Source organism: Wasmannia auropunctata, unplaced genomic scaffold (assembly GCF_000956235.1).
Source record: "Wasmannia auropunctata unplaced genomic scaffold, wasmannia.A_1.0 LD336095.1, whole genome shotgun sequence".
In the NCBI taxonomy this organism is placed as follows: Eukaryota; Metazoa; Arthropoda; class Insecta; order Hymenoptera; family Formicidae; genus Wasmannia; species Wasmannia auropunctata.
The window spans coordinates 2,212,145-2,234,120 of record NW_012026795.1 but is presented as its reverse complement, the minus strand read 5'-3'; the positions used below and the strand labels follow the sequence as shown (position 1 = coordinate 2,234,120).

The 21,976-nt window shown below is 37.7% G+C and overlaps 3 protein-coding genes across 3 annotated transcripts; 2 read left to right on the top strand and 1 right to left on the bottom strand.

The window, feature by feature from the left end:
- Nucleotides 1-7,518: 7,518 nt before the first annotated feature.
- Nucleotides 7,519-8,509, top strand: LOC105462806 (endocuticle structural glycoprotein ABD-4-like). The gene is made up of 2 exons (XM_011709656.1): nucleotides 7,519-7,536; nucleotides 7,592-8,509. Exons 1-2 carry the CDS (start codon nucleotides 7,519-7,521, stop codon nucleotides 8,036-8,038), a joined length of 465 nt encoding a protein of 154 aa, XP_011707958.1. The 3' UTR covers nucleotides 8,039-8,509.
- Nucleotides 8,510-9,101: 592 nt separating this feature from the next.
- On the bottom strand, nucleotides 9,102-10,533 carry LOC105462700 (cuticle protein CP14.6-like). Its single transcript, XM_011709501.1, has 2 exons — nucleotides 10,451-10,533; nucleotides 9,102-9,808 (listed from the first exon to the last, which is right to left on the bottom strand). Exons 1-2 carry the CDS (start codon nucleotides 10,460-10,462, stop codon nucleotides 9,413-9,415), a joined length of 408 nt encoding a protein of 135 aa, XP_011707803.1. The 5' UTR covers nucleotides 10,463-10,533; the 3' UTR covers nucleotides 9,102-9,412.
- Nucleotides 10,534-19,643: 9,110 nt separating this feature from the next.
- LOC105462699 (endocuticle structural glycoprotein SgAbd-2-like) lies at nucleotides 19,644-21,308 on the top strand. Its single transcript, XM_011709500.1, has 2 exons — nucleotides 19,644-19,952; nucleotides 20,277-21,308. Exons 1-2 carry the CDS (start codon nucleotides 19,941-19,943, stop codon nucleotides 20,667-20,669), a joined length of 405 nt encoding a protein of 134 aa, XP_011707802.1. The 5' UTR covers nucleotides 19,644-19,940; the 3' UTR covers nucleotides 20,670-21,308.
- Nucleotides 21,309-21,976: the final 668 nt, after the last annotated feature.

Here is a 21,976-nt window from a genome sequence, read left to right as displayed (position 1 = left end):
CGCCCACCTCTCTCTCATGGTCAGCGCCTCGACGAGTATTTAGCGGGTATGTAGGAGGAGGTATCAACATATGCTCGCGGTCATGCGATCAGAGAGTGAGGAGATGGACAATAGATCAAGTCATGGATGATTCGAAGATTTCTTCAAATTATGAGGCTAAATGTCGAATACATAAGTATCGGCGAAACGAGAGCAAAAAAGACACGATAACTAAAAGAAAAATTGATATCAAAGTGTTAAGTTGATAAATCGAACAATATGTGAACGTTTATTGTTTGTCGATGTAGGCATTAAGTAATCATCATGAGGAATTTTTTTCACTTTTCTATTCTTACAATAATTAATTTATCTGAGATTTTACGTTTTCCATGTTACAAATAAATGTGTAGGAACTTATTACAATATATTACACCTTAATTTCATATTTCCACGTACATGTTTTGATTATGACACATCTTTTAGCCACACGTAGTATACGTCATTAAGTTTGTACTTTATTCATTATATCTATATGTTTTTTTTATTAATTAGAATGTGATACAATTTTATTATAACTTTATTTATTTCACATTTACAATGATTTACGTCATATTTTTATTACTAAAATTCTTATCTCCTTTTATCTTACTGTATCTCTCTATTTATACGAGTAATTCATTATTACATTTGAATTATATTGTATACTTATCTATTATATATATTAATTATAATTAGATAAGATATCACATCAGCCGCCCAGCTTCACCTATTGCGAGCTTTAATATTTCTTACTTGCAGTAGATCATTGTTTTCTTTGTATATTGACTTACGTAAATTTAATATCAAATATTGTCAATCATTACATTCAGTAAAGTTATTATTATTATATTATATCTAGATTTTGTACTTCTTTGTATATTTAAGAATGAGAATAATCGCATCGTTGTTAACATCACGCAGTAACCGATCAAAGAATTTTTTTGTAGGCGATTGATAGCCTCGATTTTCTTCTCGGCAACAAGGTCGCTTTCTCAAGTCCGAAGTTCCGAAGCGGTTGTCTATATCCGTCATTAAAGTAGCATCGGTATTTGATTATCGTTCTATAGATCTGATAGAAAGTATAGACGAAAAAGATCCTATGTACAAGAATTCTTATAAATGCAGATTACGCAATGAATATTTCTAATACGACTGTGTAATGGTTTGATTACTAAGCATGGTCCTTCTCGCTAGTTTTTAATTCGCTTATACTTAACGATATTACGACGAAAGTAATCAGTTTCATCCTACGTATAGATGATAAGTAAAACACTGGCTTTCGCCTGTTCAGTAGCAACCATATCTACTGCGGTGATTTTGAGCTTGCATGAAACGATCGTCAAGTTTCGTTTTGCTCAATATGCAGACGGGGTATGGCGACATAGCTATAAAACTTAACTGTTTATATTTTAATTACTTCTTTATTTTATCAAAGAATATTATTTTAATTCTATCTTAATAATCTTTGTAGAGCAACAATAAAAAATCTTTTTTTAAAATATAGTAAGATTATTAGACTTTTTATAGTACTATTTATATTATTAGATTGATATTAAACAAGTTATCCCTAATTTGTTCTTCTAAATAAAATATTTTCGAGAATAAAGTTTAATGAAAATATAAAACGTTATTGAAATAAGAGATAAATCTATAATATACACTTTAGACTTTATCTAGAAAAAGAACCAAAGGAAATATGGATTTTTTAACTTCAATCCAGATCAAATATATTATTATAAATTTCTCTATGCAATTTATTATTTTGTAAGTCTAAGATCACGAGATTTATTTACAATAATGTATTAACAGCAACACATTTGTAGAGTAGATAACATCTCGTGCAAGTGATTGTTATTACTTGAAAACAAAAATTATTTAAAAGTGCTATAAACAGCTATATATGAGTTAAAAGACCGTGTATTAAAAAAAAAGTAACGGAATATCAATGGATGTTTCCATCTATCTTGGGTGGTTTTTCCCATTCGATTCACGCCCCGTTTAACGAAGATTCCATTTCCTTTCACCACGATTCCTTTTACGCGATAAACATTGATTATCGCGTAATATCCTTGTTTACACATGCACTTGTGGCCGCGCACGCTACCATACGGTTGGGATCACTGGGCCAAGGACCAGCCTGGCGGCTGTCTGCAGTTTCAATTCCCACGGAAGACCGGGTAACGGGTGGCTCGAGACGCCCGGTGTCGTTACCCTACGGTCAAGTGACAGGTAGAATTGAGTGTAACCTTTACCTCCCTCGCGCCCGAAGAGGGAAAATATTTGCGCGCTCGGAAAATGAACTGCGCGAGCTGAAATTGCAGCGATCCACCCACCGTTCGAATTTGCGTCTCGATCAGTCACGGTATCATAATTGTCGATGCCATAACAGAACTCTCCGCGAATTCGTAATGTCACTGGGAATTCGTAAGAAATTTCGAACGGCGACGTCAAGAGCGAAACAAGAATGAATTCGCAGTAGTCAAGGTCGCGTTAGAAGTATATCATCCACTCAATTTGCATCCAAAATCCAGGAGACTAATCTGAATTTTTGGATCGTGACGCGACGAGAGGCCCGTGCCTTTCACGATGAGGGCACCGCCGCGCGTTCGTTTGCATTTGACATTAAAGCCCACGTGAAATATTTCTATAATTTCTCAGTCGAATAATTCTGCAGTCATTGTCTAGACTCGCGAACGTACCCATCTCCTCTGACGCCGCGATTCGATCGAAATTTAAAATAAAGAAATTTCTATTCCAAGGTCGATTGTACGTCTCAAAATATGATAATAAGAGATTGCCTCGACATTTCCGTGAGGCGCAACACAACACTTACGTCATGTAGAATGAAAAAAAAGGCAGTCTAATATCTTCGAGTTTCAGTCACTTTTTACGTATCCCAACGACGTGATACGCTTTCCGATCGCTTCGTGAAGATCTCCGCGGGATCTGCACGTATATAGCAAAAAACACGCGATACGAGTTATGTCTCTCGACCCGTCACTTTGCTGTACAGCTGTTTCAAAACTAACAAGATCGTAAAACAGTTATAAAATCCTTCGCTGATCCATACAAGTCGCCGCCGCGTATCAGCTGTCGACGTTACGCGTCAGCGATCTGACAGACATTAATTTATCTTCCCGCTTCATGAACAAACCAAACGTTTACGCGTATTTGCATCATCTAATCCTCAACTCGCAGGTGTTACCGGCTTTAAATCTCCGATATCGAAATATTGCGCGAGAAGAGCGTAATATTGAACATCGCAGAATCGATCATTTCTTTGAGAAAACAGTCGGGTTATTCTCTCTCTCTCTCTCTCTCTTTCTTAACTTTATTCATTCTCTTTTCATCTTCTTTTTTTTCTTCAACGCATTTAAGCGACGATCCCGCGAGATCGCATCGAGCTGCCACTGGCGGCAACCGAAAAGAGAAGCCGAGTCTCCGCGTCCGAGTCCGCAGGTTGCGCAAAGCGGTCGCCTCGTGTGTCATTACGTAAGGGCGAAAACACTGCAAGCCGCACGGACCGTCGCCGAACTGTCATCATTGCGGTCGAGGAGGAAAATCTCCGGCGCGGAGTGTAATTTGCGCGCGTATAGTCACCGCGCCGATGTCTACGGGTGGTCCCTCCCTCCCGCAGGTATTTCCCCCGCAGGTGGGCGCCAGGTGGAGACCACACGCCGCGGTCGCGGCGCGGTGACATCCGTGCATGCGTGCATCCAAGCGGGGGTGCCCACCGTCTTGCCGTCGGTGCCGCGCGGCGTGCTCCCGATTCTAGAGCTCTTAGAGGGAGCAACGCCAGAGCAACGGCCGGGCCGAAATAAACTTTCCCGGGTTATGTAAAGGCTGGCGTCTCCGCATCTCGTGGACTGCGCCGGTATAAAGGTCGGCTCTGCCCCCAACGGTCCAAGAGTTGCTCGCGAACTTCACGCCGGCAACCATCGGGAAAGGCGAGCTCTACATGTGACCGCCGCTCGTGGTGCCTCGATTGCCGCCTTGCCTCTTTTTTGCCTAACGTCATCTATTCCGCTTTAACGCGCGCTGCACCGACTCAGGACCCGCTTCTCGTTTTTCTCGGCTACGCGCACCGTAATCATATAAAATCGCGCAAGCATCATCGAGCCGGCAGCATGCGTACCCTGGTAAGTCCTCTGCTCCTTTTCGGTTCTGTCAAATCCTGCGTGAGACCGACGATCGAATCATACCGCGTGATTCGTTTTCGACAACTAATTTTTTAATCTCCAAACCGTAATGCAGTCCATTCGATTCGCGATAAACGTAGCGCACTAAATAAAAAAATATACAAAAGTAGCAAAAAAATAAAGAGAAAGAGAGAGAGAAAGAAAAATCAATATTAAAAGTCAATATTAAAAAAATTAAGGAAAAAAAATAAATGTTTGTTTCTTCTCTGTACCAAATATGAATGATACAACTTGTGATCGGGGTAGTTCGAGAGAATTAAAATAAAATCAGATTAGAAGTTGTTTTATTCTTATTTGAACATTAAGAAAATCTGAATCTTTTATACGCGGGAAAGATAATATAATAACGTTTACGCCTAACGCATGCATGGAACTAACTTTCACATAACATGTGCATGAATATAAGTTGTAATTTCGCTGGGACTCTGTTCAGAAGGAAAAGCTTTTATGTGTAACGCAGATAAAGTATGATATGGCACTGCATTTTTGTAACTTTACGAGGCTTTACTGTATCTGGGTCACGGGGAAAAATATACATAAATTGCACATACGGGCGTAAAATGTATTTTACACGGTATTTTATGTTTGATCCCTCGCATATAATATTAAGCATTACATTAAACTTTTTGACAATATGAGCAAAATGGATTACCTCGGGGGAAGGGGAGGCTGTCGCGTATTTATTTCGCCATCATTAATCCATACGTTTCAAATTGGCACTATTAAACAATGCATTTTATTTATTGTTTAAAAATCGTTTATTCATGCCGCTCTACTTTTGTGTTATTCTACAGTATAATAGTGCTACGATAAATCGTCCGATTAAAAAAAAAACGCGTCGATGAAAACGCGCGCAATAATTTTTCCTTGCGACAGTCTTTCGCGGAAAAAAAAATGGAGAACGCGTTCAATTTTCGCACATATATTTTCGCATTAGTCACACCCCATGCATTTAATTTCCATAACAATGAACACACGTCCGATCATTGATTTCTCTAAATCGCGAAGTCGAAGTTGATCGCCCGTACATATTTACGGGCCGTGCGTGATTTAAACGTTACGTGTGCGTATGGTAGGGCTATTCATCATCGTATACGAAAGTTACACGGCGCAAAACAGCCATTACAACGCGTTGCGTAATCTATTTAAATTACATAACTCATTAAATCTGTAAAGCTCGCATAATGGCGATATTGTCGCGCGCGTGTCTTGCACCGATGATGACCGACGCCGACCATGACGAACGAGCCGTTAATTTGCATATACGTATGTATTTTCTAATTGTCCACTTTCTCTGTAGAAAACACAGATTGGCCAACTAATCCGAGGTATCTGTTCTGACGTTTACTAACGATGTTATTGTTGATCAACGATGTTACCACGAATCTTGTCAGTTTCCCACGCGATTTGATCATACTACTACATATCAATGTACGAAAAGAACTTCTCGAACGATAGAATATGCAAGTGCAAGAAATATTAGAAAACATAAAGACAAGAGAAACGTTTAAATATTAAAAAAAAATTTACAAAATAAAAACTTAAAAGTGATATCTTATTATCATAATGATACTTCTCTTTGAATATATATTGTAATTGTTAATCTATAATTTATTAATATTACAAATTGATAATTATTATTACATTATAAACATTATCATTACATTATACTATTATTATTAATGTTAATTATTATTATTTTACTATTATTAATAATATTAATATTATGGGATTATCAGTCATCACATTAAAAGGAATGCGTTTATTTACATTGAACGCGATTGTTCGCGCTGCACAGTGAATGGTGGCGAGAATGCACCGGCTAAACCGGCATGAAATGAATCGGTCTCGGTCACCGGATGCTAATCGAAGACTATGTTGGGTTATGGGAAAAAATCGTGTTCGCGATCGTGAGCAACGTAATACGGCGTCATTAGCGCGAGATACCCTCCCCTTGCCGATCGTAATCGTGACCTACCTACCCACACATTCATCTTGTCCTGACCTTTCGCGGGGAAAGGTATCTCTGCGGTCGTTTTACATACATGACGGGGATTAAAGCATCTGGTGTGCAAACTCGCGCCATGGTTCTCCATGCTTCGGCCGTGCACGATCACCTACAACCGCGAGTATCACCTCGAGACGGAGATAGCACGTCCCGATTATCGTGCCCCGATCTTTCGCTGCGCTCGAATGAAATCATTCCGATTAATCCACACGCGAATTCGCCCATTGAGATATTCGCGGGATAATGCAAGCCATTTCTTTCGATTATTTTATGCGGCCTTTACACGCCTTCAAGAAGTCTATAAAAGTGAATTTAGTGTGATCGTAAACGCTCGTCACGGAAAGCATGTGTATTTACCACTCGGCGGCGATGAGCGCGAGATTCGTCGCCGAGAAGGACGCTCGGTGTCGTCACCTCATCCTGAAAACAACGCAATGTCCGTTATTCATTTATGAGGATGATGTAATTAAGTCGGTAATAATAACGTCCGAGGAATCATCAATCAACTCCTCGAATCATCATTTTCGCGGATATTAAACTTCTTAGTTTGAGAATTGCGCGTCCTAGTTTTGAAATATCGCTAATATAATATAATGAGTACTGACGCAGATTTAAAGAAAATCGTGAAAATAAATTTGTTCCACTTTCACACTGAATAATGAAAAAATTATTGATTGAATCATTGTGTAAGAAACCATTGCACGCGTTACATTAAATTAACCTTTTACTTTACAAGGCAGTCTTCAGACATAATTTTAATAATGCTGCAATTGAAAAACTTTCAAAGATATATGTACTTTAAATCAGGGTTGTATATCTACGCGTAAAATGTGATACTCTACGTTTACGTGTAGACAACGTGTAAACTATTGTATAAAGTGTCATCTATGTAGACAGTCAATAGACTATATATTTATCCATTTAATAAATACATATAATTTAACGATATTTAAAAAAAAACTATCATTTGAGTAAGAAAAATTATCTGGTTACACTCTTAGTCTTAATCTCATAGTTAAATTAATGTTCAAAATACATCAAGAATGTCCTAAAGATATCGTGGTATCTTTAGCCTGTTCCTAAATACGTTTTGGACATTTCTACTGTGGGTAGAGACTGCTTTATAATTTAATTCTTTTATATTGTAAATATTAGTGATACAATTTACAATAATCTACATAGTTTACAAGTCTACATTGTCTACGTAGCAAAAAGACCGTGTAAACATCACGTAGATTTCACGTGAATAATCCGTGTGGACGTAATCTTGAAATCTACAACCCTGCTTTAAATATGGATAATCTCTCAGAGGTATCAGACGTGCAAGAAAAAAAAAAAGATACTGACTGCATTCCTCCGTTTTCAGTTGTTAGCGGCCCTTTTCGGGCTCGTCCACGGCCAATACTTCCAGGAGCCGGAGAAGACCGTGAGCTACTCGCGTGATCTCGGCGACACCCGCGGTCACTACTCGTTCTCCTACGAGACCGAGGGCGGCATACTCCAGCGCGAGAGCGGCAGCCGCAAGTACGCCGGCACCTCCGACGAGACGCAGCTCATCCAGGGCTCCGTGCAGTACAACGCGCCGGACGGCACCCCCATCGCCATGAGCTGGACCGCCGACGAGTTCGGCACCCAGGTGTCCGGCACCCACATCCCCACCCCGCCGCCGATCCCGCCGGCGATCCAGCGTGCCCTCGAGTGGATCGCCAAGCAGCCCAGCACCCCGGAACCGATCGAGAAGGACAACCCGACGCAGAACGCGGTCCGCCGCGACAGCCGCCAATACCGATTACCCTCGAATAAACGAAACTGAGCGAGCGCGCGTCCGCGCGAAGTAGCGTTAAGTCCGTCCAAAACTGCCTAACTGTGTGTCTCCTGCCGCTTCATATAATACGACGCTTTCAATAAAAATTTGTATTTTTATAGAAATTCCCGAGAGAGGAGATATTGTGAGTGGAGATGTAGATTTTGGCGGGGGTTATGTCCTTCCTGTACAGCATTCCCGTATTAGTCGAGGGGTGGTTTTACTTCCGACAATAGCGACTCGTCTATTCTCGTATATGCTTTCTCTTCGTAGTTGCGCATGATCTCATAATCAAACGCAGAAACGTTTTAGAATGTAAAGAGACGAATCTTCTTTTTTGTTATATAAGCACTTTTGTCACTTTTTTGTCGTTGTCATCTAGAACTGAAGATGAATGACCTACACTCGATATGTATAACATTCAAGCGTATGTAAACAATTGCATTAATAAGTGAGATACACACCGAGATTATTTGATAAGTGCGCTTCATTTTTTTTTACACGTACCTGCCTCTTCTCGAAAGTGTGAGTCACGTTTCGAGCAAATTTAATCTTGCAGCCGTACGTTATTCCTAAGTTATTCGACAAAGGTAATAAATGGACTGCATTTATTCATTTCTTATAAGCGCTATTATCATAATTCAGTCATGTAAATTTTATCCTTGACCATTTAAATAATGGGCATAGTTTGCTCCGTGCGAATTAACTTACTGCCACGTGGAACTGCACTTAGGATTTTTATCTTGACGTGACGCGCGAAACTCAAAATGTCAGAGGACGCCCATTAATATTCGGGATGGAGACGCTAATTATTGTCACTATTCATTACCGAGGGACCGTTGTTTTACGTTGTATCTCCATAAAGCGATGAATCATAAAAAGAAGTTGTATAAAAGAACGGTGCATTTCTGCAAGAAATTTGCGCGCCGCGCGCTCCAAACTTTCCACAACTTCGTGAAGCGTCTCTCCCAGCGCCTCGCTAACGCGTCTCTCGTTAAAAATATCGTTAACGCGATTAATGAACCTAGCGCCATCGTTCGTCTACCCATTCCACCCTCGATAAACGCCAACATGACTTGCACAGCGACGAAATTTATTTACAACATATCATCGGGATTCTGTTCATACAGATGTTGTACAAAAAAATTTCTTTTTGATTATACGAGCGCATATAAATACAGAAATAATCACGACGCGAAGGGCCGAGTCTGCTAGCTGTGATCGCCGTTCTACCACGGGGGATCGAATACCTGTCGATCCTCGATACTGCCACGATCGGTTCCGCGCCAGGCTTCTTTCGATCGTCTCGCCTTTTCGAGAACTCGCCTTTGACTCGCCGATTCTATCCTTCCTTCCGTCACAGGGCCCTTTTCGGTATTCTTTTTAGTGATCTTTAGCCTCCTCCTCGTTCTCCTCGGGGTGTTCGGCGATGTACTGAAGGGCTTTTTGGATTTGCGGTGGCACCGGGGGCGCGGTCGGCAAGTGAGCACCCTCTGGCTGGAATCCATTCTCGTTGGCTATGTACGTGATTTGGTACGTCTGGCCTTCGGCGTCAGTGTAGCTGAAGCTGCCGTGTGCCTCCAGGGCTTCGTTGTCGGTGCCGGCATTGTTGAGATGACCCTCTTCCTGAGCCTGAATACCGTTACCGGTCTCGTAGTTGTAGTTGTAGGATCCGTCGGGGTTGGGCCCGTCCAAGGCTTGCCTGACGATGGGGATTGGACTAGTGTTGTCAATGGGGGCGGCGATTGCCGCTGCCACGAGGGCGCACAAAGCGATTACCTGAAAAAAAAAACAGAGGATCATGCAATCCTTTGAGTTTGCATCCTGGGGTTTGATTTATTTTCACGTTAGAATAAAGGTTTCTTCTGAAAAATTTTACCGACAAATAACAGACTGTTAAAAGATCAACATAATTCACTTTTATCTTACACAGTGATTGATTTAGTAAAATACTTTATATCTATCTAAATAGTTTATAATTTCCGTTATATTGCAATAAAGCGTATTGATTAGTTTACATAAAATTTTGATATCTCAATTACAGATTTAAATATCATTTTATGTTAGAAAAGGAACAATTTTATAAAGTAAAAGAGTAGACAATAAATGTAGCTTACTTATTATATTAATTAATCCTGTAACATTTATTGCAAACGCTTGTTCTCATTTAATAATTAATTGACAATTTTAAATTATACGATTTATGAGCAATAAAAATTAAATAATTTATATATAACAAAGATCTTCGATTATATTTTTAAATTAAATAGATTATAAAATGCACTAATAATGATTGTCTGATCGAGCGCTTTGATTTATAAAAGTACTCAAATTACAAAAGAATAATAGATTCAAGATCACGTCCATTCCGTGTCATTGCATTAGGTAACGTCTTTTATTCGCACAAAAACTCAAACTCACCAATGGATTCATGTCGAAAAAAAAAGATGTGTTTAATTTTCCCTAGCTGCCACTCGGAAGCTTCTCATGCACTGACTTAACATCCCGTGCACATCTTCCACTTTATATATCCTCCATCCGCGAACATTCGGGGACCTTCTGGTAATACCTTGTTTAAGCCCCCTCCATCCCCCGGGTCCTCTTGTTCGTTCCCCCACTCGAATGAGTCGTAACATACATCCGAATTTTGCGGATGAGCGGAACGCGCGCGCACGTACCTACACGCATGAGAGATCTGGTCTCCCCGGGAGGACTTTAAACTTGAGGTCATACATATGCCTAAAAGACCGTAAAAGGTCGGTGTGTTTCAATTTAGCAAAGAGGTGAACTCACCCGCTTAGGATAGAAACTAAATAATCCCTGTCATCGTAGAAGAAAAATAGCGTGCACTTTAGCAGCTTCAAACAAAAAAGAGCGGTTGAAAATCACATCAATTACTGAGCAAGTTGACAACGCTATTTGTATTTGATAGAAATTCGCGTTTTAAGAATCGTCGTAAATAAGAATATGTAATGATAAAAATAAAAAATGAATGGAGTATATCTTCAAATATATAGATCTAAAAACGTTAAAATAAAATATTTCAAGTGTGAAAAAGATTTTAGAGATATTATTCTACAATAAAAAGAGACAACAATTCTCATTTAATCTATTTTTTATGTTAGTCGTATTTCTTGAACTGCTTTTTATACTTGTGTTAAGGATTTTTGTACATATGTGTATTCCGCGAACTTTAACTTTATATTTTTAAAAGCAAGTATACATATATTCTACTTCGTAAAATTATTCATGTGCTTATTCCTTTTTAAAGACTATTTTGATTTTATCTATACTGACAGACTTTTATCTTTAAAAGACATTTTTTTGTAAAAAAAAGTATAATTCTGGAAATTTCATGTAACTTTTATTTGATAAATACAATTTCGTTTCTCAAGCAGGAATTTATCTTTATCAGTTCTCGTAGTTTGCATTTTTCACCTGTAACCTGTCAGCGCTAATTTGCAGTATTCAATTAATTTCTTCGAAAATCGAATATTTTAAAAAAATATAACAATGACTATTAAAATTATCTGAAGTTTGTCATTATATTTAGATATCATTTTTTTTTAAAGTAATAAAAGAGCAGCAAAGAGAATTTTAGTTTAGTCCCAATCGAAATCTAGCCCAAAGTTAGAGATAATTTAATTTCTAATTTTAAGATACAGTGAATTATTGAAATAAGTGTTTAAAGTGGATTATTTGACATTTACTTTTAGTACCATATCAAAATAGAGTTTTGTTCTTATTTTTTTTAAGTGTAGTTGTGGGAGTATTTCTGTACTCTGTAAATCTGTAGGAAATTTACATATCTATTTAGAACAGACTTTATATATTTTTAAATAATCTTAATAGTCATAACCGTTATTGTTTCAATTACGATTTCATAAAATATAATTTGATAGTCTGGATATGCATTCGATCTAAAAAAAATCTATTTTTTATGACATGAGATGTTTAAAAAGAGATATCGTAACTGCTGTTAAAAACAAATGAAGTCATGATAGAGTTTTTTTCGTCCAATAAGATGCAACTGATGATGATAAACGCGTCATTGGAATAAAAAAAGATCGATATACCTGTGCTAAAGAGCAACTCGTGACCACCCAGGAATCCACATATTTATAATCATGTTAAAAGCAGCGCGGTAAAAAGTACCAATTGTAAATCATAATATTCAAATTTGGCTACTGAAACTACTCACATAGTATTCCTTTCGAAATATATTAATGAGAGAATTGCTTCGCCTGTTAAGCCAGGAATTCCGAAAATACGGCGATTGTCTCGTCTTCGTCCGTCTTCGTTCGTCACGGACACGTAAGTGCCGCTAATTTCGCGTATAAGTAGGTATGTACATGTTAGCCTATATATATTAGCTTCGCAAGTAAAAGAACGATCGTTAGATTTGTCAAACCACCGTTGCTACCGTTCGCACACAAGCTCGTTTGGTTCCGCTATTTACAGACCGCTTGTGCCGAACGGGATTATCCCGCGCATTTATTCCGGTGGCTGAATTCATGGCCGAGTGGCTCGCAAAATAAGTTAGCCGACGTAGCGAGAAGTGGCAACTTATCGAATACAAATAGCACGTACCTCTGCGTGTATTTGCAGTCAAATACATATATTTTATTTCGCTTAAAATAAAATATAATCGTGTCCAGCAGCATGAAAAAATATATCCAATGTGTTTAGCACATTTTTCTCTGCGAAAATTATAATATTTCTTATTGATATCTTCTTATTGATATCGAATTTCCAAGTCATTTACATTTGCATCTCACTGTTATATTTATTATTATTACAAATTATTATTTAAATGATTATTTAATCTGCAAAAAACATGTATGTAATAATAAAATTGGTTAGTAATTTAATATTAAAAAAATCATTGTACGTATGTAAATTATATTATGTGTGCGCGAAAAAAGAGGAAAAGCAAGAATATTCCTGTAATAAATTAAGCTTACGCGCTACGCAAATGTGCGAGAAAGTAAATCAACGGAAGATACACAATCTGAAGATGGAAAAACTGAGGATAAAGAGACATAGAAGGCAGAGTAAAATAATGGATGGAGAACGTTTCACGTGTTTAACAGGCATTCGCGCGATAATTGTTTGAGAGAAATTATTTGGGAAGGACCCGGGCTCTGGGTTATCTGAGTTATCTGTGGACACACATTAACACGCTCGTCTCGAGAGATTTACAACATGCCGATGATATCGTAAACTTAATATTATTTTATTTAGCGATGATAACTTTCGGTTTTGAGTAACATCGCCCGCGGGCTAACGCACGACCTTCGGACACGTGTGAACACGTGTGTGTACCCCGTGTGAAGTTATTGAACAGTGTCATTATTATCAAGCGGGCACCATGGATACTGTAGGTATACGGTCGTGGACAGAACGATTGCGACACTATTTTTTCGATGGGTTTTGGAATGCACTAATATTTTGCGAATACGAACCACAATTGGGATATTGCCTCTAGCCCAGAGACAGTGCATCAATCAGTTCGCATTCGCAAAATATTAGTGCATTCCAAAACCTATCATGAAAAAAGTGTTGCAACCGTTCTGTCCTCGACCATACATCATAGATATACGCGCGATGGTATTTGAAAAGAAAAAAGGCGGTATTCTTTTTCACGAAGGTCGTATATTAGAAAAGCAAAGAAAGAGAGAGAGAGAGAGAGAGAGAGAGAAAGAGAGAGAGAGAGATCAGAAACGAGTAAATCGATAGGAAAAGCTCAACGGAATCGCGTACAACGCGAGGAAGTTATTGAATTAAATCGTGCGCGCGACAGAAAGATTTATATTGTAAGGAATTCTTCTAGCATTTCTAATCGCCGTTAGTTAATGTCAAGGACATCGCACACGGATATCTATTCCGCATTCACATTGCCGATAAATTTGACCGCGTAACAATTGCGATTGTGTGATAATTTTTATAACAATACGTCCGAAACGTACAAAAGCCGCCAAGTGGTCAAAGATCAGGATTTATCGTGAGCCGGCGATGTTAGATGTCGTCGCATCATAATAGAAAAGTAGAATCTCGATAGATCCACGTCATATCGTCATTCTTCTCTTCCTCCTTCTGCCCCTCCTTTTCTTGCCTCCTCGCAATGTGTTTCGCAATGACATTAAACGTGAGTATACATGTGAATATCTAATTTCCAAATTAATTGCACGCAGTACCCGCCTTTGCGTCCTCGTTAGTCTTCTCTTTGCCGAATTTCAAGACGCGGATACGCTCATTAAATTAATCCACCGTGTTCGCAATCGTCCCGGCAGGCCCGGCGTAGATTGTGACGCAAATGAACGACGAGATGCGCAACTATCTTAATATGCTTCGGCATTGATTGCTCACCGGATTTCAAGATCGTCGAATAACCACGACAGCCAACGATTTCCTTCGCGCGAGCAAAGTCGTTCGATGTAATTGTTAACCGGGAGGAGAGCAGATTTAAGTTAACGGACGAGTCACCTTCGTATAGGGCAGTCGATAGGGGCATGAATAAGGGTAGAACGGGCACTTCTTAAAAATATAGACGGTTACTGTCTGCACTTCATAAACTTTTACCTGTAACAAAAATTTATTTTTTAAAAAGTCATATTTTTTGTATATATAAAATAAGTCAAGTATCTTGCAAACATAATAATAATAGATAATCCTTACTAATGTAGGAAAATTTTATATTAAGGAAATTTATAGATGCTTATACATCTAATAGGGCATTTAAGAGTACGCAACTAATTGTAAGAATTAAACAGTTTAACACCACATATTAATTTTTTTTTTAATAACAGGAATAAGTTAACGAACGAGTCATTTCTAGGAGCAATTATAATATATTATTAATATATCACAATATATATCGTATATTGTTAATATATTAATACTGCTGTACAAGATGACAATAAAAATTGTAATAATTATATTTTTTAATATTACATGACGCACGGGATATGTTAATAATTATCAGCATCGTCGTTACTGCAAGTTGTCACAAAAAAAAGGGATACATGGCCAATTAATCGTGACTGGCCGACACTCTCGGAGGTCCCGTTTCGCCAGTTCCTCGTAATGTAGTAAGACACGCCATTATTTCGTACCGCGGAGAGGCCATCCCGCTAACCCAAATACTGCGGTAAGGCATTTTTACTTTCACGACGGCAGATGAGCCAAACTCACTTGAGTTGCTTCAACGGAGCTGTTACGCAGTCGGGTGATTAAAGAGGCGCGAACGGCGGGGACCCGATGACAATTCATCACCTGGTACTTCGCAGCGGATAGACACGTCCGGCGTGCGTGTTCGACCGACGCACTCGGTGCAGGGGGACCGCGATGAAAAATGATACCTCGCGAAATTACCGATACGCGCGCGATACAAAGCCGTGTTTCGCGCGGCGCCGCCGGGTCAGGCCGGTCACGACGTGAGAAGGTCCTCCGTTATCCAAATAACCCGTCATAATCTCCAGCACCCGAGGTACCCTTATGAAACTGCACGTCGTGTCGTTGAACACGAGACAAGGAACGAGAGAATCTTTGTGATTTGATAAGAGACAGAGAGAAGGAAAGAATTAAGAAATCTGTCCTTGAATCGAATTGACGGATTTCCCTATCTTAACAAGTAGAATTATTAATTCTATTCTAAATAGTTTCTTAAATCTTATTATATGAAAGCGCCATATCGCTGAACGCAGAACGAGAAAGGTTCACGATTTGATGAAAAGAGGGAGAGAGAGAAAGGAAAGAAATCTTTTCTTAAATTAAAACGGAAAGTTTAATTTTATTAACTTCACGAATAAAATTACCTGGTTAATTCCGTTTCTAATAGTTTCTTAAATTTTAAAGAGAATGCTGAGAATTGATGGTTTATATTTGAAAATGCCTCGACACTTTAATTGTTCATTCATCTCCTTTGAAATATATATAGGTATATTTGATTTATTTTATTTATGTATGTTTTAGACAGATTGTATAAATTCCATTGTTCTACAATTTTATTTGCAAAAATATGCGAGCTTAGTATTTCTGAATCTATTTTATAATATTATCACAAATATAAAATTGCGTTTTTTATTCGTGGCGCGATCTATGGTACCTTTCACTCACTCTCTGACTTCTTATGATCGTTAACATCCAACCGGCGTCAGAAATGATGAGCACAATCATGATTATTGTTAATATCGTTAATACTCAATTTCCAAAGAGAAAGGAAAGACTTGTTGATTCTATCGATATAGTATATATGACGTATTCGATTTCATTCGTTTTCACTGTAACTATTTTTCATTTAAGATATATATAAATATTAAGGCACTGTAGAAGATCGTTGAAGTCTCAATTCTGCTTTATCGGCAGAAATCGGCAAGAAATCCTGCAAGAAGTCAGCTAGAGGACTCAAACTGATGATTCCGTTGTGGAATCAGCACCATTCATGCATAAAAGATGATGAGAAGAATCGAACATATAATTAATGTGCAAAATCCTCCTAAATTAGAATTAGTAAAATAGAAATATTTGACATACGAAAACAGAACAGATTTGTTCCTTGGAGAAATAATTTTATTAATTCATCATTTAAATGTGTTAATATTTCCAATTGCGATCGACGAAACAGCATCACAGACGCTATAAAAATTTTGCAAAGACGTCATAAATTTGATCGTAAAATTCGATTTTTTGCTTTCTGCAGCAGCATGTAAAAAATTTTCAGCGAGGATTTTCGACTCACGAACTCTCAAATCAATTCATATAGATTCTTCTAAAAAGCTACACCCAATTAACGTACAATCTCACCAACAGTTCTTGAATCGTAATCAATTAAAGACCTTGAAATCCTCATAAATTACACTCTTCAAGGATAAAAAAATAGATAGTTTATTTTCCTTACAAACTTTAAATATAGATTTCATTTCGGCAAAAGTTTGACGATCAAAACATATAATTAGTAAGACAATTTAATGTTGAGACATCAACCGTTGTAAAAAATTATGGTGCCTATTTATGTTTAGAGGAAATCCCTTAAGCATTCGTGATATAAAATATTGCGTTGTTTAGCAAATATATTCTTATTGTCAGTCATGCTTTTTACAATTGGATGATTTAGCGTTTCTTCATGAGCGACAATGTGGGTGTACTAACAAGACGCAACTGCATCCCAAAAAGCATCATTGGAGAGCAGACATTGACCTCCATTGCCGAAATCGTGTCTCCCGATTATTTCGCCTGCCCGTGCGTGCAACTCGGTTTCATCAAAGACTTTCGTTTTTTTACATGGAGCTGCCTCAAGAGAAGGGTCCCAGATAGCTACTGTCCGACAGGATATGTTCGTGCCAGCACGAGTCCTTCGACTTATGACCTCTTTTTTTCCGAGAGGTCAACAACGTTTTACACTCATAGATATACAATATTACAGATTCACAGTATTCGAAAAGAAACAGACTCGACTCACACGCATTTCATTCACCTGCAATTATAAATAATCCCTTCACTATTAAATCTATTGTGTCAAATTGAACCTTATTTAAGTCGCTACTGTTCGTACTTAATAAACAGTTATTTTTAACTAAAACAATACAGTTACTTTTAAACTTTAAACTTTAAATAAAACAATAGAATTTAACCCAAATTTTAACTGTTTTAATGGTTAAATAAAAAAAACTGGTTAAATTTGAACTGTTTTAAATTATTTAACTTCATTGTTTTATTAAAAAATAACTATTTATTAAGTAGGAGCAGTGGCGACTTAAATAAAGTTCAGTTTAACACTATAAATTTAACAGAGTTTATATGTACGTGTATGTTTATATTTGTGTGTGTGTGTGTGTGTGTGTCACAGTAAAAGCGTAAAATTTAATAAATATGTATACATTTACTAATCAATGCCCCAGGAAGAAATCAACGGTCTATAGATGATTCGATATTTATAGACATCGATTCGATGATACAATGTTTAAATTAGACATATCGAATCGACGTCTATAAACCGATTATTTCTCCTTGGGGTATGCGTTTGTGTAAGATGTTAGCAAAAGTATCTACTAAATATACAAATGTCTACTATTTCTAGTAAATATATTCAATTTACTAGACAAGCATATATTGACTAGGATACTTTTTATTAACTCAGGTGTGAAAATGTATACTTCTGGTAGTAAAAGTTTAAATTTCATTGCTTGTGAATACATTTACTTATCAAATTAACATTAACTAATAATTACTGAATTTCAAATTAACACTTTGACTGTGATATATATAAATTACTTTTAATATATTTAAATAATCATACAAGCTAGGTATTTATTATAAAATTTAAACTATTCGATTATAAATAACTTTTCTCGTAAAACAGGAACATCTTATTTTGATAGACTAATTGCGTGAATGTAATTAGAATTTTTATTTAAATTAAAACATTTTTTTTCCTTATATTATTAATGAAACATCGCAAAATAATAAATATCTCTTCTTGTGGAGTGACAAGATTTTTTTGAACATCTTAAATTATTTTCTGAAAAATTATTCGGAAATTGAAATACTATTGTTCACATAATCTTCATTTATTCGAGAAAATAGCTAAGGAACAGTAGCTCAATCATTCTGTCGCACCGTCATGATAAATGATAACCAAACTTGCGTATTCGGCTTACGTTGCGCCCGTCAAGGATCCACGGATTTGTTACACGTTGGCTGAATTTATACAACGGTGCGCGAAGTAACGAAAATTCACACAACGAGATCACGAGGTCAATGGAATGCGGCGAAAACTCACGTCGTATTAGGTGGTATCCCGCGCTTCTCCGCCGCGAGTGAAAAATTTATGATCGACTTAGCGAAAGGAAATTTTATCTTTCTCCCGGCGCCCAAACGAAGGATAATCCTTTGTTGGCGGCGTGTGTGCCTCACAAGATTTACCTTGTCGTCCTTTAATATTTTACAGCGTGATGCTCACGTGATGAAGTTACCCTTCAAACGCGCGCAAAGTGTCGGTTTTGAAAATTTACAACAAAGTTGTAAGTAAATTTTCTGAGCTATATATAGCAATTTTTATCTAGTTTAAAAAAAAATTTCAAATTAATTTTTGAAAACAGTCTATTTAGTTGATTTACAAATATGCAGCTATTTTGGCTAAACTGATCTCGGATTCTGACAGCCTTAGGTAATACCGCATACCACACGTGCTTACTTTGTGATCCCCGAAGGCAGACTTGTTAAACATATACACGAATTTGCTTTCGCAAACGCAAGGTGAATATTAAGAATTTTTATTAGCTAAATTTATTAGGTAGAAGTTAATTTAACCCACATTTTAATTTATTTATATTTTATGCGCAAACAAAACTCTTAATTTTTATTCATAAGTTATTATATAAACTCATTGTCAGAGACACACTTTAAACATAAAATAATAATTTTAAATATGAAAAGTTAAAAAGAATCCATATTTATTTAGTAATATTTTCATCTGTTCATGCGTCAGTTTGACTCCCACGCGAGCACTTATTTAATTGTTACAACGGATAAAAAATTTCTCATTTAATCAATCATAGAAGTCTAGACAGAGGAACAGTTCAAAAATTGGAGGAGAAAGAATTTTCGAATGTAATCACTGATGTTTCCAAATGCTTTATATTTCACTTTCGCGTAAAATTCGACGGATGTTCGACAAACACGAGTGTCGTGAATATCATTTGGGATTATATTGCCATTTTTGTGGTCGTCTTGCCCCGCCCCACTATCAGTTTCATCGAAAATGTCGCAACGTATGTGTCAACGTGTTGACCAGAAATATATCAATAAGAGGGAGATCTCTTCGCATCTAGCAGGTTTTGGCTGAATACTATATAAAAGGCGTCTCCTCAATTTCGATTTTACAACGGGATACACAGTCGTGATCAGCATCATGAAGACTCTGGTAAGTCTTAGCAAAGTAAATAAAGAATTAGTACTAACTTACGGCTATTGTTAATTTTCTTATCTTATCTCCTTATCGTACAATTTTTAATTGAAAAGATACCAAATGTTGTTCACACAAGTAAACAAATCTGTGTTCTAAATTAACTGTCAAGAATTATAAATGTCGGTAATAACGCGAGCGCACAGTAAGATTCGAAATCAGTCATATTTTAGTTAAGAAATGTTGCGTAATCCATTTTATTCCAAATTCTATATATTCCAAGTTTCTATTTCTTCGTTCTGTGTTATATAAATAATAAATAAATTAATTAATTTCTTCCAGACCGCTGTACTTTTCTGCGTGCTCGCAGTGGCTGCATTCGCTGCACCCCCCTTAAATTATGGGAAAGATGATTTCATCCCCATCATAGATTCGCGCTCGGATGGACCAAATCCGGACGGTTCATACAGCTACAGCTACCAGACCGGAAATGGCATCCAGGCGCAGGAGCAGGGCCAGCTCGTCCAGCTTACCAAAGACGAGGACGCCAATCGCGTTCAGGGTGCCTTCAGCTATCCCGACATCAACGGCAATCCCATCAGCCTGAGCTACACCGCCGACGAAAACGGTTTTCATCCTCAGGGCGAACATCTGCCGACCGCGCCACCGGTCCCCGAAGCCATCCTGAGAGCCTTGGAGTACATCGCCCAGCATCCCGAGGAGGACAACCTGTAGAAATGTTACAGTAACGTACAGATTCATTCAGACTGAAATCTTACCGCTGACTGATCCCACGATCTTACGATTGTTAGTGCATGTGCGAAATTATATTTTCTGTCGTTGATATGAGAATACAAAAATGTGAAGTAATACTAGTATAAAATACTTATTTAGATAAAAAGTTTAAAACAAGAGAGAAAACGAATTGTACCGATTCGAGATGATGTTTTCCTCTTATCTCTATCTCATACTTATTGTTAGCCATACTAATTGTAAGACATAGCTCCATCCGTCGTACTTACATAGTAGATATTAAATTAAATATTAATCCGACATAATTATACAATAAGTTGAAGCCTCCAAATTTATAATATATAATGTTGGAAATTAAACACATCGAAATTATGCCTGTCAACCGACTTTTGAGTTCATATTTCTAGCTCCATTTGCAATTCTAGCGCATTCAAATGTGATTTAGCAAATTTCCTTTGGCGAGAGTGTTGTCCCAGAGCCGAATTAGTGCAGTTAATTAGCACCTGGTGCATTAATTAAGGAACCACGTAACGCACGTACTGTGTGCACACAAAGCCACCGCAACCGCAACGTTTATATTAAACGCTGCTTCTATCGACCAAATAAACGTACTTAAACGTGTTTGACTCGGTCACGCTTTCTTTTCCTTCCGACTGAAATTTATCTGTGGAGCATTTAACATGTCACGGCTATTCCGCTCATTAAAACGTATCAGATCGCGTGTGATTTGAATACGTCGATGATCTCGGCTAGCTAGTTCGTAATTACATGAATAAACACGAAGCGATATTTAATGATAAGCCGCGCGAGTGGATGGCGCAATAATGATCGTCGAACGTGGCGAAATGGCGAGAGACATTGGTACAATTGGCGACGCCATCGAATATTATATATATAGACTTCGAATTCGCGAAACTTTGCATCGTGTGACTTTTCGATGTGTTTCCATATACAATCGTATATTCCTTTTACTTTTCTAATATTTATTTCTCATGCCTTTCCAAAGAAATCGATTGAATTCTGCGAAGAGAAACGCGCTAAAATTTTATCAAAATTTACGAGCCGTATTCTCGTGCAATCGCCACGCGAATTTCAATTCTTCGTTTAGGAATATCCCCGAAGGTGGATTTTCGCAATTCCGGCTGAGAAAAATAGCGCCTGGGCGAGCAATCTCTCCCGGGCGGGAACGGTACGCGCGCGCGCACGCTAATCCAAAACGAGCGACACGAGATCCTCGCGCAGCCACGTATCCTCGCGGATGCACAAAAGCGTGCGATTTAAATAAGATA